The sequence below is a fragment of the Crocuta crocuta genome, unplaced genomic scaffold (assembly GCF_008692635.1).
Source record: "Crocuta crocuta isolate KB4526 unplaced genomic scaffold, BGI_CrCroc_1.0 scaffold1766, whole genome shotgun sequence".
In the NCBI taxonomy this organism is placed as follows: Eukaryota; Metazoa; Chordata; class Mammalia; order Carnivora; family Hyaenidae; genus Crocuta; species Crocuta crocuta.
The window spans coordinates 2,876-30,778 of record NW_027527584.1 but is presented as its reverse complement, the minus strand read 5'-3'; the positions used below and the strand labels follow the sequence as shown (position 1 = coordinate 30,778).

Below are 27,903 nucleotides of genomic sequence, written 5' to 3'. Positions count from 1 at the left end.
TACCACCATTGAAACCATGAGTCTAATGAAGCCATGTTTGCCAAAGTTTATCAAAGACCCCCACTATTGAGATAAAACAGTAGAAGACTTCTCTGTAGAATGGAACCTAATGAAATTTTGATATGGGTGGGTGTCATTCAGAGAAATCAATTATTTCTCCTATTCCAGGACCACTCTGAAAATGTATATTGTTTTGATTAAAGTGGTGTTTCTTTTAATCTAGAACAGCATCTGTAAGTAACACGGTTCCATATATATTCAATGCCTAAAATAATTTGGTGGCAAAAAACTCAAGTCAAATTTCCCACCTGAGGCTATATTATTCTTACTGTGGAGAAAGATAAAACCTCCTGGGATATTGAATTTACTTATTTAATTTGCGATATTCTGAGTCTAACATTTTGAGTTTGTTTTGTTTTTGAAAAAGAAAATTTTTTTCTAGAGTTGTCTTATCATGAAAAGCACCATTCTGATTATATGCATTGTATTGACTTCTGAAAAAAGTGGTAGTTGCCTTTTCCTCTTTGCCTTATCTGCCAATCAGAGGAACAGTAGTATGTTCCAGAGGAGTGCTGTATGTTCACTGATACTAGTTTGGCTTTTCTAATGCATCTCTTTAGTAGGGTGTTAAAACCAGAAGCCAGAGACTTTGAAATTCTAAATTTGTGGCATTATGTTGTCTAGATTTTTCACCCTCAACTAACACAAACTAAACACTATGCTAGCTTTTCAAATATTTTCAAAATTGAATCAGTGTTTCCCCAAATAAGTAGGTTTTCCTACAGTTTGTTTTGGCAGCTCTAATTTATTTAATGTGTGAAATGTTTTGCTAAGTTGCCTTATAATATATCTTCTATATTGTGGTGGGGATAGTACCAGCTCTGATCATGTGCCTAAATTCCAGAGTTGAATCCCGGGAATGACTGTCACTATCATAGGCAAAGGCTATGGACTTGCTCGTGGTTTGCTTGAGAGAGAGGATGCTCCAATAAATGTAGGTCTACTCCTGACATTTATAATACATCATCTTGAAATGCAGAGAGGCATCATTTCTGCAGCCCACCCCTCTTCGTGAATCTTTTTCCCAATGTACAGACTTGTGCTTCTCTGGCAACCAATGCAGCCCAACTGACTTTGAGTTGTATTTAGTTATAGAATCATTCTACTTCCAGTCATTAAAACTCTACTGTCATAAGAACTCTGATATTACAACGCAAGTACTGAGTAATGAATTGATCTGAATTTTTTATTGACTGATTACTGTTTATTTTTAAACAGTTTTAAATTTTGATTTCTAATGAGATGATGCAATGTGAGCCAAGTTGTCAAGTAATTTTTTCATTGAAGGGTGCTGCTCATGTCTCTTAAGTTATGCTTTTATATGACTTCCTATTTATTGATGCATAAAATGATCACATCAATGAATATAAACTATGGCAAAATAATATATACTAAAATAACATTTAATTAATATCCATTTTAAGACTCACATCTCCCAGGTTTATAAGTCAGGGAAAATCCATTTCCCATAGACAAATATGACCAAATCTCACCAAAAGAGAATATAACTGAAAGGACTAAATTTATTATTATTATATATGTAGCAATCAATCATAGGCTTTCTTGGTGCTTATCTACATAGTTCTTACAGCTACAAATTTGAAAATTAATGTAATGTTGAAAACCTGCATGGGAGCTTCTGCTCACCACTTATTGAATCCATGCCCACAGTTCGATTCCTTGAATGACTTGAATTTTTATCTTCAACCAATTGCATAAACTTCCTCAAGATAGATGTACTGTAATAAGCCCAGGAAACATAGTTTTCTACTTTCCATCACTAAAACGAAATGCTAGTACAAAGGAACTTAAATTAGCTTTGGAAAAGCTGATGTTCTGAACTTTCTTTGCTACTGTATAGCAGTACAATTAACTTTTTTTATTGGTCTCGTATTCTGCAAACTTGCTGAACTTATTAGTTCCAGTAGTTTGTTGATTTTTTATATACAAGATCATGTCCTTTCTTCCTTTCCTGTCTTTTTTACTTTTTTCTTTCTTTCTTCCTCTATGCCCTGGTAAAAACCTCTAGTACAATGTTGAATAGAAGTGGTGAAAGTAGACATCCTCTTATTGTTAGTGATCTTAGGGAGAATATATTCAATCTTTCCCCATTAAGTATGGGTTACCTCGATTTTTATCAAACTGAGGAAGTTCCCTTCTACTCCTAGTTTTTCGAGTGTCTTTATGGCGAAAGGGTGATGGATTTTGTCAAATGCTTTTACTGTGCCTCTTGAGATAATCATGTGATCTTTGTCCATTATTCTATGAATATAGTGTATTCATTGATTTTTGGATGTTAGATTAATTTTGTATTCTTGGGAGACATCTCTCTTTATCATACTTAGTGTATTATCTTTTAAAAGATGTTACTGAATTTGACTTGAAAGTATTTTGTGGAGGATATTCATGTCTATATTTATAAGGAGTGTTTATTTATAAGTTGTATAGTTTTCTTTATATGTAATATGTATGTTTTGGGATCAGTATAGTACTGGCCTCATGGGATGAATTGGGGAAGTGTTTTGTCTTTTGTNTTTACTGATATCCTGTATTTTCTTCCTGATTTTTAATTTAAGTCTTCTTTTTTTTTTATCTTGTTGAATGATATTTTCCAACATTGTTGATATTTGTAAATAACCAACTTTTGGTTTCATTGATTTTCTCTAATATATTTCTATTTTTCTATTCTTTACTTCATTTATTTCCTCCCTAATATTTTCTATTTCTTTCCTCTGCTTGTTGGGTTTAGAGATTTTTTTTTTTTACAGTTTCCTTTTTTTTATTATGGGTTTATTGAGATATGATGGACATATAGCACTGTATAAGTTAAAGGTGTACAGACTAATGACTTGACTCACACAATAAGTTTAGTTAACAGCTGTTATCTCACATAGATACAAAAAAAAAGAGAGAAAAAATGTTTTTTCCTTGTGATGAGAATTCTTAGGATTTACTCTTATAACAACTTTCAAATATACAGTACAGCAGTGTTAACTAAACTCATCATGTTCTACATTACATTCTAGTTACCATCTGTGTTATAACCAGATGTTTGTACATTTTGACCACCTTCATTTAATAGACCCTAACTATAAATCTGTCTGATCTATTGCACTTAGCATAAATATCCTTAAGCTCCATCCATGTTGTTTTATTTTTTTAATATATATTTTTATTTATTTCTAGGAGAGAGATACAGCGTGAGCAGGGGAGGGTCAGAGAGAGAGGGAGACACAGACTCTGAAACAGGCTCCAGGCTCTGAGCTGGCAGTCAGCACAGAGCCCGACGCGGGGCACGAATCCACGAACCGCGAGATCATGACCTAAGCAAAAGTCGGACGCTTAACCGACTAAGCCACCCAGGCGCCCCATCCATGTTGTTTTAATGGCATGATTTCTTTCTATTTATGGCTGAATTATATTCCATTGTATACCGTGTAACATTTGCACAAAGAGGTTTTCTTTCTTGCATTTTTAATTGAACTACAATTAAGGAAAAATGTCTACAACTTAATTTATTCTTTGTTTGCCAATAGACATTTGATATTCTACCATTTCATAGATGAAGATCTATTTGGAAGAAATTTCTTTATTTACGGCAAAATAGACACATACCAAAACCTTCATATATAGTGGGATTATAGGGTCAATGATGTATTTTGATTTTTTCCTTTGTCTCATTCTACCCATTCTTCTTTCTGATTGCTTTACTTAGTTTCTGCTTCAGATAACCTTCATTAAAATTTGTCTTACTTTTAATATATTTCATGCTTTGTGATTATATAAAAATAAATTCATAAATATTTCTAGAATATGTAAATAATCTATAGATACACACAGACACAGGCATATATTTCCAACAGAGAATACTGACTGCCTTTTTATGGTTCTAATTATGTTTTATATTCTCTTAAGAGATTTTATGCTCTCTTTACATTTACACTGTACTTCTATGTTAAATTCATTCTCTTGGAAATTATTTTTTTGACTGTTATGACCAAAATAATACTTGCTCATTGATTTCCTCTTGCTTATTGGTATTACAGTCTATTGATTTTTAAAATATTTTCCATTTATTTTTTCAACTAGAATACCAAGTTCCCTTACTAATTCCATTAGTTTCCTATGAGAGTTTCTTGAGTTTTCTGGATATGTAAGAATGTTCTCTGGATAAAAAAATGATATACCAAATTTCATCAATTTTAAGACATCATCAATTGTAAGACATTATATTATACTGTGTGTCACTATTGAAAAGAAAAATGTTGGCAATTAGCCTATGAACAATGGTAGATGCCATCCATTGTGTGAAATATCTCCATTTCAGAAAAGCAAAAATGTGAAAAAGACTTTAAAATCAATCAAATGCAATAGTTATATTTATTCTTTCCCATCTTTATCATGATTATTTTCTTTTATTATATTATTGCAAGTCTAAGATCTCCTAAAATATATGGAGCATTTCTGAGTTTTACTCATCTCATTCGTTGGAGTTGGGTTATCAATGCTATTGGACTTTTCAAAGAACTGGCTTTTGAATTTTTTAAACTTATTTAATTAATTTCATTTTCCACCCATAGCAAGTTACATTTTCCATTTAGTTTGTTTGTTTTTCAAATTCATTAGTATAAGTGTGAGTCTCTCACTTGGGGTTATTTATATATTTTTTAAAAATGGGTACATTTAAGATAACAGAATTGCTCCTAACGATAGCTTTTTCCATGCTCCAAATAGTTTGCAATGGCATGTCTGCATGTCATTGCTTTTAGCTAGCAATTTATTAATTTGATGTAAATTCATTAATTTCCAAGGAATTTTATTTATGTGGATTTTCAATTATTTATATCTAAAAATGTTTATATTTCAGCTATTATGGCAGAACCTGGATTATAAAAACTTAATTAGATGTAAGCACAGTCTAATGGATACCCTGGGAAATGTTTTCCCCTTGACTCACAGTTCTATAAACAGTAGACAATATTTTTCAGAAGAAAAAAGTAATCTTACTGTGAAAATGGGCTTGGTTTTATAATTCAAACTTTCACTGAATGTGCAGCTATTGTGTCGTTCCAAGTGCTCTCATCACACCACACTAATCCTGAGATTTTAATCTGAAGCCTTTGTGATCCATAATGAATGTCCTGCTGCCACCCTCCAGTCTGTGCTCACCTCACAAGTCATTTTGTAGGCTATTACTTTACTTTTGCTTGAATCTTCATTTCTGGCACCTTCTGTTTACAAATTTGCAATGATTTAAACTATAGATTCAAGAGAATAATTATTACATTGTATCCAGTATTTCTGAGTGCTCCATTTTATCACAGTATTTCTATGTTGGTCTGTTTTCTCAATATTAGAAGTGCTGTTATTCCTTTTCACATGTATTTTAAGTTCTATGATTATTCATCCAGTTTATACATTTACATGTACATATACATTTACATGTGCCTAAAATTTACATGTGTTGAGATAGTATTACTTGATATATTGAAGACCCACAAAGAATTTTTCCTTATATTTTCCCAAGGAACACTTTTATTATGTATACTAATAATATTATCAAGTTATTTCCTTTTCAAAATGATAAAGAAATTGATAAGCAAAACTATCAAATATTTGTTTGAAAAATCAAAATACAAAAGTGGCATGAGCAGGGTTCAATGGAAAGGAAGTTAAAGAAGTGTTGAGAAAGTTAATGTAACTCAAGTATGCATTATTAAAAACATGCCTATAGACCTCAAAAAAATGTCTGTGGACATTTATTCTTGTTTTCGAGATGTTTTAATAATATTTTGTTTTACTTAGTTGAGAGCAAGGCAATTCTTTTGATTGAGTCCCTAAAGGCTTTCTTAACCTGGTCGTTTCTCAAGGTATAAATAAATGGGTTTAATGTAGGTGAAAAAGAAGAAATGAGCAGTGAAACCACTTTATTAATGGTTATTTCTTCCTTTGCTGTAGGATTCATATAGATGCAAATGCATGTGCCGTAGGTGATAGATACCACAATCATGTGGGAAGAACAGGTCGAAAAGGCCTTTTTCCTTTGTTGAACAGAAGGGAATCTAAAAATTGTCTTGATGATGTAAGCATATGACAGAACTACACAAGTAAGTGTCATATTCAAGGTCAGCACAGCACAGATGATAACTGTCCATTCCACGAACCATGTATCTGAACATGAGATTTTCACTAAGGGAAATGCATCACAGGCAAAATGATCAATCATGTTAGAGTCACAAAATTTTAGATTTAAACCCAGACTAAGTGGTGGGATTATTACACATAAACCAGCCATCCAAGAACAGATGATGAGAATCCTGCAGACCTTGTTGCTCATGATGATTACATAATGCAACGGTTTGCATATGGCCACATAACGGTCATAGGACATGGCGGCCAGCAGAAAAAACTCTGATACTCCACAGAGGTCAGTAAAAAACACTTGGACGATACAAGCATTATAGGTAATAACGTTGTCACCTGTCGCAATGCTATGCAAATACCTGGGAATAACGGCAGATGTGAATGAGGTCTCCAAGAAGGAGAAATTTTTTAAGAAGAAGTACATGGGTGTTTGAAGGTGGGGATCCACAAAAGTGAGTATGATGATTGTCAAATTTCCGCTTACACTCAGTGTGTAGGTGAGAAATAGAAAGATAAAAATCAGAACTTGCAGCTTAGGGTCATCTGTCAGTCCCAGCAGAATGAATGTTGTTATTGTGCTGTTTCCCATCACTGTTCTGACTTCTCCTCAGTCTGTATATGAGATTCAGATAAATTTTCTCATAGATTGTAGATTATTTTAACTGTTCTAAAATATAATATATTCACACTTTTATATTTATATCTCATTATGTTTATAATATAACTTAAACATGTAATGTATATATATTCATTTATTTATTTACATTTTATGTCTATCCTGTGCTTAGGATTTTTCCATGTGACTAAGTAGATTACTGAGGGGTGTCATTTTATGTAACAAAAATGTCTTTTGGCTCTACAGAATTCTTCCCTACTCAGAATCTAAGTGCCAGAATTTCACCCTCTATTGCACGTCTTTTCTTGACACTTTGGGTCTTTTTAAAAAAAAAACACAAAACAATGCTAATCTGTACAGTAACTTGGGTTTACTATATAGACACTGCAGCAAAATTTGAGGGCCTTGTTCCAAAAGAGTTTTGGTTTTTGGTGGACTTTTAGGTTAAGTGTGCTTAATTCTTATTAGCAGTCTTACACCATGCTGATCCATCCCCACTTCCTGCTACACAGCCAACCTATTTGTTTTTCTGAGTATGTGCATTACCTGTACTGAATTTGTGTTACTTTTACTACTGTAAAGTCATCACTTTTGTGATGACTGCCTTCTCTTCCTTCCCTCACCTTCCAGTCAATTAATTATTTTATCTTCATTGATGCTACACTACCAGGGACTCAAATGTTTCTAATATACAATCAGTATCTTAAACCTTGAGGTTTTCTGACATTGATTAATTGAAAACATTTTCCCCTTGCATATTGAGTTTATATGCTTTATGAGTGAATGCACTTTGCTGTTTAATTTTCTGTGTTCTCTTCTTCCTGAGGTTGGGGCAGAATTGTTTGTGACAGAATGTTTCTGACAATTTACTTCATTCACAGTGATTCTAACATACAGAAACATCACTAACTGCGGATGATGGTTAACATAAAAGTTAGAATCCTTTTGGGAAATGTAGTCTCTCATTCAACAACTACCAAATATTTATGTCAAATGGAGATGCAGATGGAAAAGTTATATCTTTATATACTTGCAGCCCATCCACCTTCCTTTCATCTTTTCTCTGAATCTTTGAGATAATATGTACCACTGTGAAATCTTACTTGTCCCTCAAACTTTGAGCATTATTCAATTTTCAAAATATATTTGTGTTTCCCCAAGACATGACAATGTACTTTATGATAGAAGTTAATAAACAGATTAACACTGAAGTGCAACTAACTGATTTTGTGTATTCTCCCTTTCAAATAAGTGTTCAAAATGAGCACAGGAGTCTACAACGAGATACTGTCATTTCAGTCATTATGGTGTTCTTTTTTGGGTGTGGGAAGAGGAATGCAAGGGCATTTATACACTTCTCTATATATGAAGACACTTTATTTTAAGCTTGAGGTTGAATATCTATCCAAAGTTACTCTAAATATTTCTCACATTAAGTTATATATAATTTGTGTATATATATTATACATACAAACCTCCAGGCAGTTACATTTAACTACAAAGAGGAAATTTATTCTAAAAAATGACATCTCATAAATATAACTTAAATACATTAAAAACATAAAGATATCACTGAAATCCATTTTCTTTCTGAGAAATAATATAACCTAGATCCTACAAAGGGAAGTATAGTCAAAGAGACAAGCTTTATTATACTTACTCATCTGTTAATAAATCAGAGCTTCTGTTGATTGTTAACCATAGGAATATTAAGACCACAATGTTAAAAGTGATATTTTAATAAAGGTATTTATGTCTTCACATTCACCGCCATGTCTGGGAATGCATAAAAACTCCCTTTGCTTACTATCTTCAACAAGTTGGACAGACTTGGTACTGGGCTAAGTGCTGTTATAAGACTCCAAATATTTTCTTACTATCTCCATCACTGAAAAGAAAATAAATTACTTTAAGGGCTGAGGAACTCTCTCCACTGGTAGAGGAGATGAATTTTTAATCATCAGGGCAGAGAGAAATGCTTTTATCATGTCAAATGTGATTTCTCTTTTTAATTTGCAGAAAACGTTACTAAGTGAAAAAAAAAGATGGTCCTTGGTGGCCTACAGTCAAGAGTCATTAATTTTCTGAGTAATGAAGTTTGGCAAAAGCACGAACACTGGCTTCAGTGGGGACTGTGTCCTGGGAGAGAGGAGGCTGTTATGGCAGCATTTGACAAAGGTCAGGAGGACAACTGTATCGTTTAAATCACAGATACAGTTTAATCTTTCACATCCACTAAGGCATTTGGAAGGTTGTAACCCTTAATTACTTGAATGAAATCCTTTTTATATAAATGTTTTATTATCATTGGCTAATTTTAATCAGATAAGCCAAAGGAAACGTTTATACTTTACAATTATGTAAGGCTACTGCTTGCAGTATAGCTCTTATCCTTCCAGGGAATTTTTTCCAAATATCTTAACGGTATTATAAGTATTCTTTATGAACGCATAAAGATTTTCCATCATGTCTCATAATTGTATGCAAAATATATGCTTTTACGGTTGCACAGCCTTACAGAGGTACTTAATGCCACTGAATTTTACACTTAAAAAGACTCAAAATGGTAAATTTTATGTTATGTATATTTTACCACAATAAACAAATGCACCTTTACATATTTAAACATATATTAATTTATCACAGGATATGCATTAGTTTTTTCCAATGAGTCACAATTAATAATGTTGCCTGTATGAATATTTTGGCAGTTTTAAACCACTGCCTGAATCATAGTACAGTGTTCTTTATTTTCCGTAGTTATCAACCATTCTGTCAAAACCATTTCATACAAATACTTTTTGCATGTGTGAGAATGATTGGTAGAAGTGAAATTTCTAGATAAAAATATTCCACTTTTAGAAAATTTGTATAATAAGAGCCATAAGATTAGTTCATATCAAACATATGCCAGCATGATTAGGTTTCAGTGGACATTATTTTTATTTTTATGCCTATTTGTATCTTGTTCTTCTAAATATCTTTAATATGAATTTTACAGTTATAATAAGTCTTTAAAAGTGTCATGCTAATGTTTGGCATATAGCTCATGGTTTTATACAGTCAAATCTTTCAATTTTATTTGTTTTTAAAATTTTTTAACAGCAATACTGAGATATAATTGACATTGAGTAAACTGCATATATTTAAAGTGTACAATCTGAGAAGTTTGGACATATGTATACTCTCAATAAAGTGCCACCATAATCACAATAATAAAATTATCAATTATTTCTCAAAGTTTCCTTGTGCCTCTTGTTATATCCCTCAGTCCTGGCCCTCACCTGCCTCCCTGTCCCCGTCCCCTGCTGATTTTTACAATGAACCATCTTTCATCTGGCTTATTTTAGTCAGCATGATTTTTTGAGGTTCACCCACATTATTATTCGTTCCTTTTATTTCTGGCTAAAATCCCATCTGTGGCTATATCACAATTTGCTTACTATTCACCTGTTAGAAAAAGATACTTTGTTATATCAGTTTTAAGGGACTTAAAGAGAAAGCTGCTATGAACATTAGTGCACAAACCTCTCTTATGACATATACTTTCATTTCTGTTGGATAAACACCTAGGAGTGGAATGGCTGGGGCATGTGGAAGGGATATATTTAACTTTTTAAGAAACTTCCAACCGTTTTCCAAAGCAGTCACATATTTTGACAGTCCCACTAGTGGTGTAGGAATGTTTTATTGGTTTTCACTTTTTGGTATGATCAATTTTTATACTTTTAGACATTCTAGTAGGTGTAGTGGTATTCCACTGTGATTTTAAGTTTTGTATACCTAATAGCCAATGATGTTGAATATCTTTTGGTGCATTTAGTTGCCGCCTGTGTACCTTCTTTGGTAAAGTATCTTTTTAAATCATTTACTCATTTTTTAAATTGGGCTGTGAGTTTTCTTATTATTGAATTTTGAGAGGTTTTTATTTAGTCTGGAAACACGTCCTTTATCAGATTAGTGATTCACAAATATTTTCTCCCAGTTTGTGGCTTATCTTAATGTCCTTTTAAGAGAAGAATTCTTAATTGTATTAAATGGTATTTCATTATTTCTTAAAATGTGTCATGCTTTACTATTTTATCTAAAAAATCTTTAACTAAACCAATAATAATGTCATTTTATGTTATTTTTTCTAGGAATATTATAGTTTGTTTTACATTTAGGTTTGTGATTTATTTTGAGTTAATTTTTATACATTTATTTGTAAATAGTACAACAGATGTATCAAAATTTATTAAAAAATATATCTGTTCTCCCAGTACCATTTATTGAAAAGGCCAACTTTTCTTTAATGAATTGTTTTTGCATTTCTTTTTTTTTTAATTTTTAAAAATGATTTATCTATTTCTGAGAGAGAGAGGGAGAGAGACAGCATGAGCAAGGGAGGCTCAGAGAGAGAGGGAGACACAGAATCTGAAACAAGCTCCAGGCTCTGAGCTGGCTGTCAGCACAGAGCCCAACTCGGGGTTAGAACCCACGAAACGTGAGATCATGACCTGAGCCGAATTCGGAGGCTTAGCCAACTGAGCCACCCAGGTGCCCCGGTTTTTGCATTTCTATAAAAAAGTCAGTTGACCATAAATGTAATGATTTTCTTCTGACGTTGCAATTATTTTCCACTGGACTTTTTCTCTACCTTTCCACCAATATCTCCCTGTCTTGATTATTATAGATTTCTAATAAGTATTAAATTAAGATTGGTCTATAAGTTTGTCCTTTTTCAGAGTTGAATTGATTATTCAAGGCCTTTTGAATTTTCATATGAATTTTATAACTGCTTGTCAATTTCTACAGGAAATTCTGCTTATATTTTAAGGTTGAATTAAATCTATAAATTAATTTAGAAATAGGTTAACTCTTAATAATATTCAGTTTTTGATTCATGAACGTAGCACATGTCTCCATTTATATGGTTATTTTTAAACCTCTCAACAAATTCTTTGTTTTCAGTATACAGATCTTGCACATGATTTGGCCTAAATATTTTCTTAAAATTTTTTTTAATGTTTGTTTATTTTTGAGAGAGAGACAGAGTGAGAGGAGGAGAGGAGCAGAAAGGGAGGGAGACACAGAATCAGAATCAGGCTCCAAGCTCTGAGCTGTCAACATAGAGCCTGATGTGGGGCTCGGACTCATGGACCATGACATCATGACCTGAGCCGAAGTCCCACACTCAACACACTGAGCCACCCAGGTGCCCCAATATTTCCTAGTTTTGATGCCACTTTTTAGTGTTCAATTTCCGATTGTGGCTAGTATATAAAAATATATTTGAATTCTGTGTATGGATTTTTTTCTGGCAACATTTATAAGTTCACTTATCAGTTCTAACAACTTAGAATCCATAGACTTTTCTACATAGAAGATCAAGTTGCAGGGAAATAAAGGCAATTATTTTCTTCCTTTCAAACCTAGATTTTTTTTTTTCATTTTTGGAACTACTGTACTGATTATAACCTTTGTATAGTATTGAGTAGAAATAATAATGGTGGGCATTCCTGTCTTGTTTTTGATCTTAGGAGGGAAGCATTCAGTATTTCATTATTAAATGTGATATTGTAGTGTTTGCAGATGTCTTTTATCAAGTTGATAAACTTTCTTTTCTAGTTTGCAAAGAATTTTTAAAATTAGGAATGGATATTGAACTATTTCAAATGTACTCTGCATTGGTTGAGGTGGTCATATATATGTATGCATTTTATTTTTTAGTATCGTTACATGGTTGGTTATACTGATTGATTTTCAAAGGCTGAGTCAATCTTACATCCCTAGAATAAAATCCTTTGGGGTTTATGTAAATCTATCTTATCTATGTATCTATAGATAGATTCTAACTGCAAACATTTTATTTTACCATCTATGTGAAAGGAAAATATTGATTAGTCAGTTTCTTTACTTGTGATATATTTGTCTGATTTTGTTATCAGGCTATTGTTGACTTCATAAAATAAGTTTGAAAATGTCCTCTACTTATTAATTTTCTGGAATAATTTGTGTAGAATTTGATTTCTTTCTTCCTTAAATATTTGGTACAATTCACCAGTGAACTCATTTGGCTTGGATTTTATTTATAGAATGTTTTAAACCACATTTTAAATTTCTACAATACATAGATGCCTCTTAGTCTTGTTTTTTTTTTTTTTTGGAGTGAATTTTATTTTTATCTGTTGTTTGTAAGTTAATTACAGCAAACCTGGAGTTGGTCTGAGCTATTTTTGCTAAATTTCCAGCATAGCACTGCCACCTGGTTAATGCACAAAATATGTTGATCAATAATGTTTCTTTGTGACCATGGGTCTGAGGAGTTTTAGGACAAGTGTACCAACTTATTACCATTGTTTATTGATCATAGTGACATTGATCATTGGCACTTGNGGCCTCCAATTTTAGGGGAAAATTGAAAACATTTATTTGAGGTTTTCTGCTATTTTTATAGCATTTTAGTGCTATAAAGTTTCAACCAAATATGATTTTAGTTGCATCCAACCTAGTTTGACATGTGCCTTCTCACTCATTTCAAAATCCTTTAAATATCTCTTTTGATTTCTTCATTGATTTGATTTCTTCATTCTTGATTTTAATTGACTCCAGGTGTTTTATAGTTTAATATAATTGTATTAATTGTATTTCTTTAGGTATTTTTATCTGCTTTAGGAGTTCACCATATTCTTATTTCACTTTAACCTTTTTAGAAGCAATTACTGATTTTTATCTAGTGATAGTTTATTTATTAATCAAAACTCATAAAATGTCCTTTCTTATATAAAATGTCCTTTCTTTAATCTCTTGGTTAAATCAGGCTATTTTTCATATATATATTTTTATATTTGTATACATTTATCATCTATCATCTTTTTATCATCTATCTATCATCTATCTACCATCTCTCTACTTATCGATTGTCATCATAATCTATTTTTATCTATATTTATCATCTTTACCTTTGTATAATTGGAATAAATCTTGGTTGATCATAGTATCATTTTTAGCTATTTTGTTGGATTCTGACTGAAATAGTCTAGCTATATTCATCAGTTAATTATTAATAATTGAAACAAAAATTAAAGAGTTTGCCTTAATGTTTTAATCAGATGTTTGTCAATTATTAGGATGTCTTCATAAATTTCATTAGGGAGAGTTTTTATCGTTATTTTTTATTTAGGTAATTGAAATCTTAATGAGATTATCTATTGCTTTACCATGGTTGGTTGTATCTGGTTCTTTTGTCTCTTTAATGATAAATCGTATTAGCCTTATCAAATATTATGTAGAGATTAATATATTTAAGTATCCCACATCCTTGAATTAAGTTTCAAGCTTGTTTTGCTAAAATCTTGTTTGTAGCTCTAAATCTTCACATTTTGTTGTTGTTGTGGAATTGTGTTAGTATATCCATGAAGTTATTCTAAGTTTTAGAATACTATTGCTTTAGTGTTTATATCTTACTGCTGATTTTTAACCTTCCATATTTTTCTCTTTATTTTGTATTAATTCATGCTTCTGGCAAATTATCAATTTGCTTGAATTTTTTAAAAAATCAATTTTTAGTTTTACTTATCTTTTGAAATTTATTTTTCTCAAATTAGTGAAATCATGTTCTACATACTTTAAATTAATTTTATAGTTTTAAAATGCTATAATGAATAGGAGTTGCTTTATTTTTTGTTCCATTTATTTCTGAAAGTAATGAATATATTTATGGATGAATAATTCTTTGATTTCTTCTGTGTATAGCTTTTTATGAATTGTCACAAAGTGTGTCTATTTCAATGAATATGTATTTCTTTAATTCCAAAGAGTTATATTTGGATTCACTGTTTAATTCATTATATGTGTTCTTAATAATTTATTAGTAGAGTATTTTTATAGAATTTGGACCATAAATGCTCTGTTAGTTAGACAGAAGACATGATAATGGTTCCCAACTCCTCCTCCATAGCTCATAACTCAAGAGAGAGAGAAAGGTTTCTTAGAGAAAATTGTAGTCTTTTAGTCAAAGTGGGCATTTTTCTTCTAACTCGCACTTTTAAAATCTTGCCTTTATGCTGTTTTGTCAGTCTCATGAATTTTCACCACATGGATCCCGACACTTCATCTCTCTTTTCCACATGGATATTTAATCCAACGCCCTGTAACCCATAACTCTACACTTTGCCACTCATTATCCTCCTTTCTTTGCTTTCCTGGGAATCCACAAGTCATAGGTGGGGTTATTTATCTTCATTTCGAATTATCTGTATCTCTGATTCCTTGTGACTGCCTATATTTTAATCTTTACTCTTAATTATAAATTCAAAGGAATATCTGTGAGTTTTTATCCAAGTTTAAATTTTTATATATATTTTCCTATAGTATAGAAATGCTATTGTCTTGTATCTCAGTTGATCCTTGCACTATTATCATGCCCTCACTTATTTTATTCACTATTTCATCATTAAATTTCAATCTTACTTGAGGTTTTGTAGTGTTTTATGCACACTGGAGTATAGTAGTTAGCAGCATTATGCTATTAGTTTTATGGAAGACTAAAGAATAGATTTTTATAGCATAAGATTTATTATATTAATGTATATATTTGTGTAAAAATTTATGAAAAGTAACTTTCATTTTCTTTACTGAGATGTCTCCCACAAGAAGTTGAGTAACAATCAAGGAAAGAAATAAGCTCATTAAGATGCAATGTAAGTAAATTGAAAAAGGATCTGAGACATTTAACATTAGTGAAATATTAAAAGANTTTTTTGTTTTATGTTTTTTTAAATTCTTGTTAGTTAACATATAGTGTAATATTAGTTTCCAGAGTAGAATTTAGTGATTCATCATGTAGATGTGCATATTCATCACTTACATCACCCAGCGCTTATCACCAGAAGTGCCCTCCTTAATACCCATCACTCATCTAGCCCATCCCCCGTAAACCTCCCCCCCAGCAACCCTCAGTTTGCTCTCTATAGTTAAGAGTCTATTTTATGGTTTGTCTCTCGCTCTCTTTTTTTTTCTTTCCCCTATGTTCATCTGTTTGGTTTCTTAAATTCCACGTATGAGTGAAATCATATGGTATTTGTCTTTCTCTGATTTATTTCACTAGGATAATACACCCTAGCCCCATCCACGTCACTGCAAATGTAAAGATTTCATTCTTTTTGATGGCTGAGTATTCTAGTGTGTGTGTGTGTGTGTGTGTGTGTGTGTGTAATACATTGCATCTTCTTTATCCATTCATCAGGCGATGGGTATTTGGACTCTTTCCATAATTTGGCTATTATTGAATTGCTGCTGCGAACATCAGGATGCATTTGCCCCTTCGAATCAGTCGTTTTGTATCCCTTAGGTAAATACATAGTAGTGCAATTGCTGGAGTGGTTGTTCTATTGGTACTATTGTTCTATTTTTAACTCTATGAGGAAACTCCATACTGTTTTGCAGAGCGGTTGTGCCAGTGTGCGTATACTTTAAATCACAATATGGATGTGATTAGATCCTATTCATTCCTCTTCACATCTGACCATATATATATATATATATATATATACAGTCTGTCATTGTTTTCTCCACAATTCCAACAATTGTATGTCACATCTGTCACTTAATGAATACTACATTTCTGTTTTTGATAATGGATTTTTTTTCTGACTAACCTATTGAATTTACTATCAGATATATCTACTTTTTTATTGAAGCCCTTACCAAAAATCTCTGTATAAGTCACGTACATTTCCATTTCAATGTGGCTAAAACAGAAGTCATGATTTTTCACATGGTATGCACCATCCCCTCTTTTCCTGTGTGCTAACAAGTTCCATTTATCAACGAGCATTCAGTGCCAGGTATTAAGTAAGCACTTCTTTTGTAGACTTGGTCCCAGGTTTCCCCAACTTAACTGGATACACTTAATTATCATTGATTTCCGGTTGAAGTAATACTAACCCTGGCAAACAATTCTTATGTCTATCTTAGCCTTTGAGCTCATATTACAAGCAAAGCTTGTCACTAGTTTAATGTTTAGTGGGAGAATATATTTGTTGGGATGGTCTTTCTTACTGTGATGGCAGTGACATCTAGCACAGTTCCACATATCTTGTCAATGTCCGAAGAATGTTTTCTGAATACATTGATTTATCGTAAATATACTAGCACATACCGACAAAATTATTTTTTTTCATACTTTAATTGATATTGCTCTGGCAATTAATATGCTTATTATATTTTCTATATCTGTGACTCTAACTAGAAATCTTTTTCCTTTTCTTTTTAAAGACTATTTGTATTAAGTCACATTGTGAGGTGATCTTTAGAATTGTGACAGAAGTAATAACTGCTTTCTCTTCCTCCCTTGGCTTTTCAAAAAAGCAAATGTATTTTTATTGATAATATGTTTCCATCATCATTGTTATCCATTAATGCAATGTTAAATCTAGAGACCATGATTTTCTTGTTGCTGAGTTTTGGTCAAAAGCTGCTCCACAGTAATTTTCTCAAACATCGAGAAATCATGAGAAAAGTGGAGGCTTGAATGTTTTCAATTTTTAATGCTTATAATCTCACATCAGTAAATGAAAGCAATTCCATTTGGGAGCACAATTTATTTCTTTGTAAACAATTTTTCTTCACTTTTTAATAGAATCACGTCATTAAAGTTATACTTTTGCTTTTATTTTACAGTAGAAGTTTGATTGTATAGCTACTGTTATTTCTGGATATTTTATTCATACTGAGAAAGGAGAAAAGCCCCATTTGGAAGTTTGCCATTCCATACTGTTACATCCACAGGGTGCTGGTCACCAATCCAAGAAAGAAATGCTGACTTAGGCTCATGGGTTTGCCTGAAGACTAGAACCCTTCCAGAGAATCTGGGGACAGAGTCAGCAAATGTTTAAGATTCCACTCAGAAGTAGTGGAGAATGATGGCTGCAGTCTACCTACTTTTCTCATCCTTTCTCCTTATCTCTCAGGCTACGTATAGATCACTATATACTCTTACTCAGTTCAACATGCTATGGGAAGTAATGCTCAAAACATTTTTTTTCTTGTACGATATTATATAATATTATAAGGTGGAATTCACTAAACTGAGAGTGATATATATAACCAATTGATTTCAGTTTATCTTTAATAAATATTTGAAAAGAGGCAGAGATTTCTATGGAGTGATATTTCTGCAGTCAGATTTAGAATGATGAAGGGAGAAATACACACACACACACACAGAGCAGACAAGCCTCACACACTGGGTGTTTTTATTTTACAATGTGAAGTTGATGGTATAGCTGATGTTACTTCTGGATAGTTCTTATATCAGGAATTTATATATATCCACCAAGTTACTATTGAAATATCTCATATATCTTTTTGGAGTCTTTATAAAATATGTTATAACTCACATTTCTGATCTTAATACAGGCTGGTGAAATATTTCTTCTCAGAGCAATATATGGCCACATTTTCACAAAGGGAAATATTACTAATGTTGCAAAATTTATCATACTTACTTTTCTGTCAGACAATAATAATTACTTTAAGTTGTTTGAATATAGTAATTCTTAAAGGCTAGATGAAATGGTAGGTTTGATGAAGATTTTCTTGTGAACGTCTTTTCAGTTTTGCTAATGCATCCACATTCACTCTCAAGGGTTCTCCGAACATGTAGGAAAATCTCTGAGGTTGCTCTGTCCAACAAATTGGATTGATTTTCCCATGAAAGACCTAAGAAATAATGTCTTGTAATTTTAACATTTAAAAGTTTAAAAATTTAACATTTAAAAGGGGGAAATGATCCTAATGATAGTGCAATGCCAAAAACTCTCACCTCTAGTGAAAGAGTTGGTATTTCAATATCTCTGGACAGGGACAGATACCTTCTTGACCTTTTTTTGTTTTTTTTTTTTTTTTTTTTTTGCCCTACCTGCAAATAAATGAATAAACAAAACGTCCTTGGTGATTTACTTGAAAAGTCCCTGATGAAAATTTGGAGTAATTTTATTTGGCAAAAACAAATAAGTAGCAAGGAGTGCTCTGGCTCCAGTGTCCTTGGAGACAAGGTTCTTTAGTTCAATTTCTCATCTTCCTTAATAGCTTTGTTGAAGAAAACTAAGCAAATACTATATTGCACATATTTTCAGTGTACACTGTGGTAAGTTTTGTGAAAACATGAACCCAAACTAAACAATGAACATGCCCATCACCCCTAAAAGTGTTCTTGCTTGGCTTTGAAATCCCTTGTGCTGTCTCCTTCTGTTCCTCCAGGTCTCAGGCAACCACTGATAAGTTGTCTGTCTCTACAGATTAGTCAGATTTCTTGGAGAAGTTTAAATAAATGCAATAATGCGAGATTGTCTCTCTCCGAGAGAATGAATATACAGAGAGTGAATTTAAGAATAATCCCCGTTTTTATATGTGTTAATTGTTCATCCCTTTTTATTTCTGAGCAGTAATTCAATGTTGTTGGATCTATCTGGTCGTTCAGTTTGTGACTATTACCAATAAAGCTACTAGGAATAATTGGGTAATAGTAGATTAGTAGTATGGACATATACTTTCGTGTCTCTTGGGGAAATTCCTTGGAATTACGTGGGATGGTTGGTTAGTTTATAAGTTAAGCATGCATTTAACTTTTAAGGAATCTGTCAAACTTTTCTAACATTCCTTTAGCATTTTACATTCCCTTTATCTGTTTGAGAGTTCCAGTTGCTTCACATTAATGCCAACCCTTAGTATGATGAGTCTTTAAAAATTTTTTTTTAATGTGTATTATTATTTTTGAGAGACAGAGACTAGTATGAGTGTAGAGGGGGCAGAGAGAGGAGGAGACACAGCATCAGAGGCAGGCTCCAGGCTCTGAGCTGTCAGCACAGAGCATGATGCGTGTCTTGAATCCATAAACTGTGAGATCATGACCTGAACTGAAGTCAGACGCTTAACTGACTGAGCCACCCAGGTGCCCCAATGAGTCTTTAATATTTAGCCATTCTAGTAGGTGTGTAGTAACATCTCACTGTTGTTTTGATTTACAATTCCTTAATTACATAAGAGGTTATGCATTTTTTAATATGCTTTTTGACATTTGCATATCTTCTTTGCTAGGATATCTGTGTTGATCCTTTGCCCATTCTTAGATTGGGTTTTTTCCCGTTATGGAGTTGTAACAGTTCTTTATATATTCTGGATATATTCTCCTATCAAATATATGATTTTTAATATATTTTTCCATTGAATGGGTTTTCCAGTTACTGAATGATGTCCTTTGAACAACAAAAAAATTAAATTTAGATGTTGTCAAATTGATTCATGCTTATATCAGTTGTGCTTTTGGTGTCATATCTAAGAACCATTTTAAGACAAGGTCAGAAGGATTAACTTCTATGTTTTCTTCTAAGAGTTTACAATTTTAGCTTTATTCATTTGTTTGTTTGTTTATTTACTTGAGAGAGAGACCCCACAAGAATGGGAGAAAGGTACAGGGGGAGAGAGAGAGAGAGAGAGAGAGAGAGAGAGAGACTCCCAAGCAGGCTCCATGCTGAGTGTGGAGCCTAATATGGGGTTGATCCCACAACCCTGGGGTCATGAACTGAGCCAAAATCAGGAGGCAGACACTCGACTGAGTCACCCAGGTGCCCCTAGAATTTTAGAATTTTTACATTTAATTCTATGGTTCATTTTGAGTAAATGTTATATATACATGAGAAAGATGTCTGAATTCATTTTTTGGGGCATATGGATATCCAATTGTCTAGTATCATTGGTTGAAAATACATTTTTTTAAATGAATTGTCATGGCACCTTGTGATAAATCAGTTGACCATTATAGTGGGCTGAATAGTGCCCCTGAAAAAGATGTGTCCAAGTTCTAGCTTGCAGAACCTGCAATTGTGACCTTCTTTGGAGAAGGCTCTTTGCAGATGCTATTAAGCTAGTAATTTTGAGAAGACTCTAGTTCCAATAATTCCAATAATAAGAAAAGAAGAATATACAAAGATACATAGAGAAGAAAGCCATGTGAATATGGAGGCAGAAATTAAAAACTATGCTGCTATAAGTCAAAGAATTCCATGGGCTACTGGAAGCTGAAGGTAGAATGGAAGTGTTCTCTCCTTCTTTTTCTTCCTTGGGACACAGTCTTTGCATGGGGAGGCTTTTTTAGTTATTCGACAGTATTTTAGAATAAGTTAAAATTTGCATAAAGATACATTATGGGCAGAGCATGAAGGAAGTAGTGCAAGAACACATAGGAAAGATATGGTAGCCAGGATTCCTGCAGGATGTGCGGGCGGCGGGGGAAGGTATTGAAGATATTTATGCAGTGTATTTTACTTGCTGTGCTTAGAGGACAATCCTTTCTTATTTGTTCTGGATCCCTGTTTTTACCTTAACTTTTATATAATTTTGTATTATTGTGGGAAATAAATGGAAGCAAAAAAGGGCCAGAACTCCTGGGAGGGAGAAATGGGCCATAGAACACTCTTTACTGGCAATTACAGTGGGACAAATGGAAGGACATTTGCCAAATACCTGACATTTAGGAGTCACTTTTATTTGTCTTATAGACATTTGGGGAGTTAACATGATCTGAATAATCACTTTAAATGTTAATGGCCTAATATATCAATCAAAGATAGAGATTGTAAAAGTGGATGAAAAAACAGAACTCTTGTGAGAAACTTCTAAGTCTTCTTCTGTTCCATTCTGTCTTCCCCTTCATGTATTTCTGTATGTTGTTTACAAGGAACCAACTGTATGTATAGATTCAGATTAAAAGTAAGGGGACAAAGAAAACTATATCATGCTAACACCAATCAAAATTTAGCAGGAATGGCTATATTAATTTCTGCCCTAATCATTATTATTTCCTTCCATTTGCTAGCTTTGGTTTTGTTTCTTAAAGTGGAAGTTTAGGTTGTTTATGAGTCTTTCTTATTTATTAATATACGTATTTGTTGCTATAAATTTCTCTTCGAGCCTGCTTGAACTGTGTTCTGTACATTTTGATATGTTGTATTTTTGTTGTCATTCATTTCAAAAAATATTTTCTCATTTCTCATGTGATTTAATCTTTATTGGCTATTTAGGAATATGTTGTTTACTAATTGTAATTTTTTCAAATTTTCTTTGTTGATTTATGATTTTATTGCGTTGTAGTTGGAGAATGTAATTTGTGTCATTTAAATCCTTTTTTAATACAGTGATTCTTGTGTTATGGCCTAGCATATGACCTGTCCTAGAGACTTTCCGTGTGTGTTTGAGAAGATAGTCACCCCAATCATAAGCAACCACCACCCCTATTAGTTAGCAGTTATGAATATCAAGGTGAGAACCTCCATTAGCAAAAAGATTATGACTTGCTCAAAGCTTAGATGATTGTTAGCTTTTCTTAAAAGTGATAATGTATTTTTATTTATTATTAAATTTTTTATTAAAACTATTTTATGTAAGTATAGTTGACATACAATATTACATCAGTTTTAGGTGTACAACATAGTTATTCAATTATTCAAAATACTTTGGGTCAATAAGTATTATATATTTGGGGCTTTCTCTGTTATGATTCCTTACATAGCAGCTAACTCAAATATTTCCTATCTTCGATCATTGCATACTTTGTCATTTTCCAACATTGTTGAATTAAGAGGTAGTTTGCTTTAGAGGTACCAATTATATGGTTACATGGAATTTCACCTGGTTCCTTTAAACAGTTTCTTTCTTCATAATTAGGAAAGGCAGATATCAGTTCCCACTTTGTACCTAGTCCTCTAACTTAGTGTAAAGAATTATAGAAGAGCAAAATGAGAGAAAGAACAGGTCACAGTTTGTCTAAAAGTTAACCTTGGCACTTCAAAGCCAGGTTAAGGGACATGGGGACAACACGGCATTTCCAATGGTGGTATAGAAAGGAATTGTCTCTGCACCCTAGAAATATTCCCTCAGTTCCTGTCACCACAATTCCAAATAACTCCTTCCAAGTCACCTCGTTCAGCCTGCATGTACTGAGGATGGTACCCTTTCTTAAAAAAAAAAAAACAAAAAAACCACCATTTTCTCCCAGATGTTAATATTTCACAATGTGAAGAACATTTTCACGATTTTGACACCGATATTAAAGTACAGAGATTAAAAATTGAGTTTACATGAAAATGTGAATTAGAGGGCAAGGTCACCTGCTGATAAAACATCAGCAAAGAAGTCTTCGATGGAGACAAAATTTAGGCATAGTTTTTGTTTAAAATGAGGGTGAAATTGTGGTAGAAGATTCATAGGAGGGTTGCCCCAAATCTATGAACTGTAGACAATGTCATTGTATTGATACATAAAAATAGGTTGTCAGTGACTGCCATATATTTGTCACTCAGGTTGAAAGGCACACTTCATAAAGGGTTGTTGAAACCTTTCATAAAATATTAAAATAGCATATCATATCTATTTTTTTATAGACAGTTTCCTCAGAGAAAAGCATCATTTAGAGTTTAAGAAAGGAAAATAAAATGATATAAAAAATACTTTTCTTCTAGTTGTGACCTCAGATGTTTACTGAACCCCAAAGTTGCAAACGGTAAAAAAGTCATCCAGGAATGACTGATAGTGGAGAAAGGTGGGTGGGCTCTGATCATTCTGTGAATACAGACTCACACACAGAGCTTGTTAAGTGTTTCCCCATCCACAGAATAGGAACACTTTTTCAGCAGAAAGTCTGTCTACTCATGATGAGGAGGAAATATTTCCTTATCCTGTTGACTACAAAGCTTATAATAGTTTAAATGGGTAGATAGTGATCTCGGTTTTGGAAAAATTGATATTCTGATATTCCTAGCAGAGGGAACTTTTTCTAAATTGACAAAATTGACCCAGTTTTCAGTTAAATGAAAGAAACAAACATATCCTTGGTAATTCTGCCTTAAACATTATTAATAAATCTCTTACAGAAGACTGAGAATATAGAGGGGGTAAAAACAGAACTGGGGAAAATGTCCTGAAAGACACACATACAAATGATGTTAACATCAGAGGTAGACCAGGTCTACACTAATAAGTACCAGATTGGAAGGCAAAAGGCAACTTTCTTTTCTTTTATTTCAACATCATGTTAAGTATTTGTAAGATGATAAAGATAGGTTTTCTGATTTATTAATCTTGCAAAATGTGTAATTAATACTTGGTGTAAGTATATTCAGATAATAAGAAAGAAAATCTTTTAACGAAAGGAAAGGGAAAGTGATAATTATGTTGATAGTTTTCAGACATACTTCCCAGATTTTTATGGGGTTTTTTTGCTTTTAATATCTCATGGTCTTTTCTATTTCTATTGTTATAATTAATTAATTGATTAAATATATTTTGTATACATGTGTCTGATTTTTTCCTGATTTATTAGGAATAATTGGCAGTAAAGTTGTACATATTTAAAGTGCATAATTTGATGATTTAATGTACATATATGTTGTGGATGGTCACCACGGTAAAATTAATTAACACATCCATCCCCTTATATAGTTAATTTTTTGTGTGTGTTGTGAGAATGCTTAAGATCTACTCTCAGCCCAATTTAAGCATATAATACAGTATTATTAACTATTATCTATACTATGGTCTTAGTTACTGGAAAATTACTATGCTCCCTTGATGGTGTCCTATTTCTTTGCCTTTTCATGTTTCTACTGGCTTTGCACTGATATCTACAAATCGAAGGGAGCAGCTGCCTCTTGGGACTTTTTCAAACTGGCTTTGGTGGGAAAAGACTTGCTCCTCCAAATGACCATGAGGGTGCCATATAGGTGGGTGCAGTGATTCCACATCCAAGGAGGGTGTAGCAGTGCCTCAGAGAAGTGACAGTCTAGTCATAGCTGAATCTAACCCCAGGGTGTGGGGTGCAGAGCAGTGACAGTCTGGCCTTAGTGGTGTTGGGTCAAGCTGTGAGCTAGGACTCAGGGGGCAGAATATGTGGTAGCAGAAAGAAGGCATGACATATGAAATCGTTTTAAAAGGGATTAAAGGCAGACTTTCAGAGGAATATGTTTTTTAAGAGAAAGATGAAAAAGAGATCAATTATTAGGATGTCCCTAAAGAATTAAAGATGAAATATCAATTGTAATGTGTGCAAAAACTACTTTAGCTCCACATGCACATCTTAAAATGCTCATTCAGATTTATTTAACTTCTCCTAGCTTGTAAGTGTTTCAAATGTAGTGAGGATTGTGATTTAGAATGGTAACTTTTGTATAGGGGGCAAAATTTACTCCCTCAGTAAAGCTTATGGTCTCTGCAAGTGACTGAAGGACCAACATCTACTTGCACAGTACCTTCTACGGTGTCTTGAATATATTTCTTCTGATACAGTTACATTACTTCTACCAACATACATAAAAAGTCAAGAAAAACAAAATATTACATAGACATATTGTATTCCATAATGCCCTCAATGCAATAGACTCCTTGAAAATGGGAAAAGGCAATTTAAACACTGGTCATTCAAAAAAAGTGCTTGACAAACATTGAAAGGCTAGAATTTTGTTTAAATGATTGCCCCCTCACAGTAAGTATGAGAGAAAGTAATATAGGCACTTTGCTGGAAAGGTTTATAGGACCAGGAGGTGTGAAAGAGGGATGGGTAGTATTAAAACTTCACAACTATGTGTATATTATTTTTAATACTATTTTCCTCATATGGTTGTTTTGGGGTAGATTTGAGTTTAAGAGTGTTCGAGGAGACCAATAGTCAAGACAATATCCATACCATTAAATTTAGCAGTACATACTTCTAATGATACTTTAAGTTGGGTCATAATTTCACTCACTTAACCAAAATAGACCTCGCTGTGCATATGGTTCCCCTTACTAAGTACTGGGGATACTTCTGTGATACTTTACCTGTCAAATCTGGTGACAACTGAGTGGAGGTGGGGCAGAGGAAAAGATTTATCAAGCTTGCTGTGACTGCCTGTGCTTTGGATGAAGACTTAAAGCAGAGGTGGAAAATCAACCTCACTCATCACCAATGTGAAGCTTACAAAGTCATTTAAACATGGGCATCTGTCTGATAGGTGGGGAAAAGGGTGGATGGGGAATCACATACAGTATGTTTTATAGGCCAGGTCTAGAAATGGTGCACATCACTTCCACAGCCATTATATTAACTATAACACAGGCTACCTAGTCACATCTAAGAGTGTAGAAGTATGGCAGAAAAATGTGGTCTACTGTGTTTCTAAGGATAACAACCAGCATGTTTGACAAACATCAGTTTCTTCCAGACAGTAAGAGTAAATAACCTCAGAGTTTGGTTTTATTGGAGAGTAAAAAATGGAATAGGGCTCACAGTCAGCAAGTTTAAAAAGAAAGTGAAAGAGTCAGTGTGACTGGAGAATAAATGATACAGAGACAAATAGTATTAGAAGCTTCAGGTTTTATGCATATTCACCCTCCCTTTCAGTTGTATTCATTGACTCATTTCTCCTTTACATCTTTGAGAGGAATGCAATTTTTTTAATTGAGTCATGAAAAGCTTGCTTCACTTGCTTGTTTCTCAGTGTGTAAATAAAGGGATTCAACATTGGTGAGACAGAAGTAATAAGGAGTGAAATCCCTTTATTAATAGTCACCTCATCCTTGGCTGAAGGTTTGACATAAATGAAGATGCAGCTACCATAAGTAATGGAAACAACAATCATGTGGGAAGAACAAGTAGAAAAGGCCTTTTTCCTTTGCTGGGCAGAGGAAAACCATAGAATGGTCCTGATGATATACATGTAGGAAAAAACTACACACACGAGAGTGATGAATAATGTCAACACAGCACACACTATAACCATCTGCTCTATCAACCATGTGTCAGAGCAAGAGATCTTCAGGATAGGAGATGCATCACAACAAAAATGATTGATGATGTTTGAATCACAGAACTCCAGGCCCAAACCTAGACTAAGTGGTGGGAGAAGGATGATCAGTGCTGCTACCCAACAGAAGAGGATGAAGTTCTTGCAGACTCTGCTGTTCATGATGGTCATGTAATGCAGTGGTTTGCAGATGGCCACATAGCGATCATAGGACATCGTGGCCAGGAGAAAAAACTCTGTCACCCCAAAGAGATCTATAAACACGAGTTGACTAGCACAAGCATTGTAGGTAATGGACTTGTCACCAGATGATATGCTATACAAGAATCTGGGGATACAAGCAGTTGTGAATGAAATTTCTAAGAAGGAGAAGTTTTGGAGGAAAAGATACATTGGTGTTTTAAGGTGGGAATCAGTCAGAGTGAGGGTGATGATGGTTAGGTTTCCAGATGCACTCAATATGTAGGAAAGAAATAGAAAGATAAAAAGCAAAATTTTCAGTCGAGTGTCCTCTGTCAGTCCCAGCAAGATGAAAGTCGTAAGCGTGGTTTGGTTTCCCATCTTTAATTATTTATTGTCTCTTGTCCAATCTGCTTGAAACAATAAAGAAGATTATATGAAGAACTCCAAAGTGCTGGCTGACTTCTAACCTGAGAAGTAAATCTGAGAGCGATTCCTATACAATTGGTTAGTGGAGAAGTGAGCACATAACACAAGGTGATGTTTGAATGTCTCTTTGTGTCACACAAGTAACTATTCATATTTAAATTACATATTTCCTACTACTGCTTCTGATAAATCTACAACTTACCTAGACTTGGTGTCAGTTGAACATATCATCTTATAAACTTCTTTGAAAAAAAATCCTTTCTTCATAAGTTGCTTTTGGATCAACAATTCTGCTGTCCCCCAATTTTCTATCTGCAGACATGCTTCTAGGTGAGAAGACTTTTAAANTTGGTTAGTGGAGAAGTGAGCACATAACACAAGGTGACGTTTGAATGTCTCTTTGTGTCACACAAGTAACTATTCATATTTAAATTACATATTTCCTACTACTGCTTCTGATAAATCTACAACTTACCTAGACCTGGTGTCAGCTGAACATATCATCTTATAAACTTCTTTGAAAAAAATCCTTTCTTCATAAGTTGCTTTTGGATCAACAATTCTGCTGTCCCCCAATTTTCTATCTGCAGACATGCTTCTAGGTGAGAAGACTTTTAAAAAACTAACAATGGTCATTGGTCAGATAACCCCAGT

The 27,903-nt window shown here is 33.3% G+C and overlaps 2 protein-coding genes across 2 annotated transcripts; both read right to left on the bottom strand.

Moving 5' to 3' along the window:
• Positions 1-4,948: 4,948 nt before the first annotated feature.
• On the bottom strand, positions 4,949-6,793 carry LOC144237258 (olfactory receptor 6C2-like). The gene has a single exon (XM_077770935.1). It carries the CDS (start codon positions 6,791-6,793, stop codon positions 5,858-5,860), a length of 936 nt encoding a protein of 311 aa, XP_077627061.1. The 3' UTR covers positions 4,949-5,857.
• Positions 6,794-26,262: 19,469 nt separating this feature from the next.
• On the bottom strand, positions 26,263-27,201 carry LOC144237250 (olfactory receptor 6C2-like). The gene has a single exon (XM_077770924.1). The coding sequence runs from the start codon at positions 27,199-27,201 to the stop codon at positions 26,263-26,265; it is 939 nt and encodes a 312-aa protein (XP_077627050.1).
• Between the last annotated feature and the right edge of the window lie 702 nt (positions 27,202-27,903).

What these genes read in the sequence shown, in the direction of transcription:
- LOC144237258 (XM_077770935.1), bottom strand. Translation starts at nt 6,793, where the DNA reads ATGGGAAACAGCACAATAACAACATTCATTCTGCTGGGACTGACAGAT.
- LOC144237250 (XM_077770924.1), bottom strand. Translation starts at nt 27,201, where the DNA reads ATGGGAAACCAAACCACGCTTACGACTTTCATCTTGCTGGGACTGACA.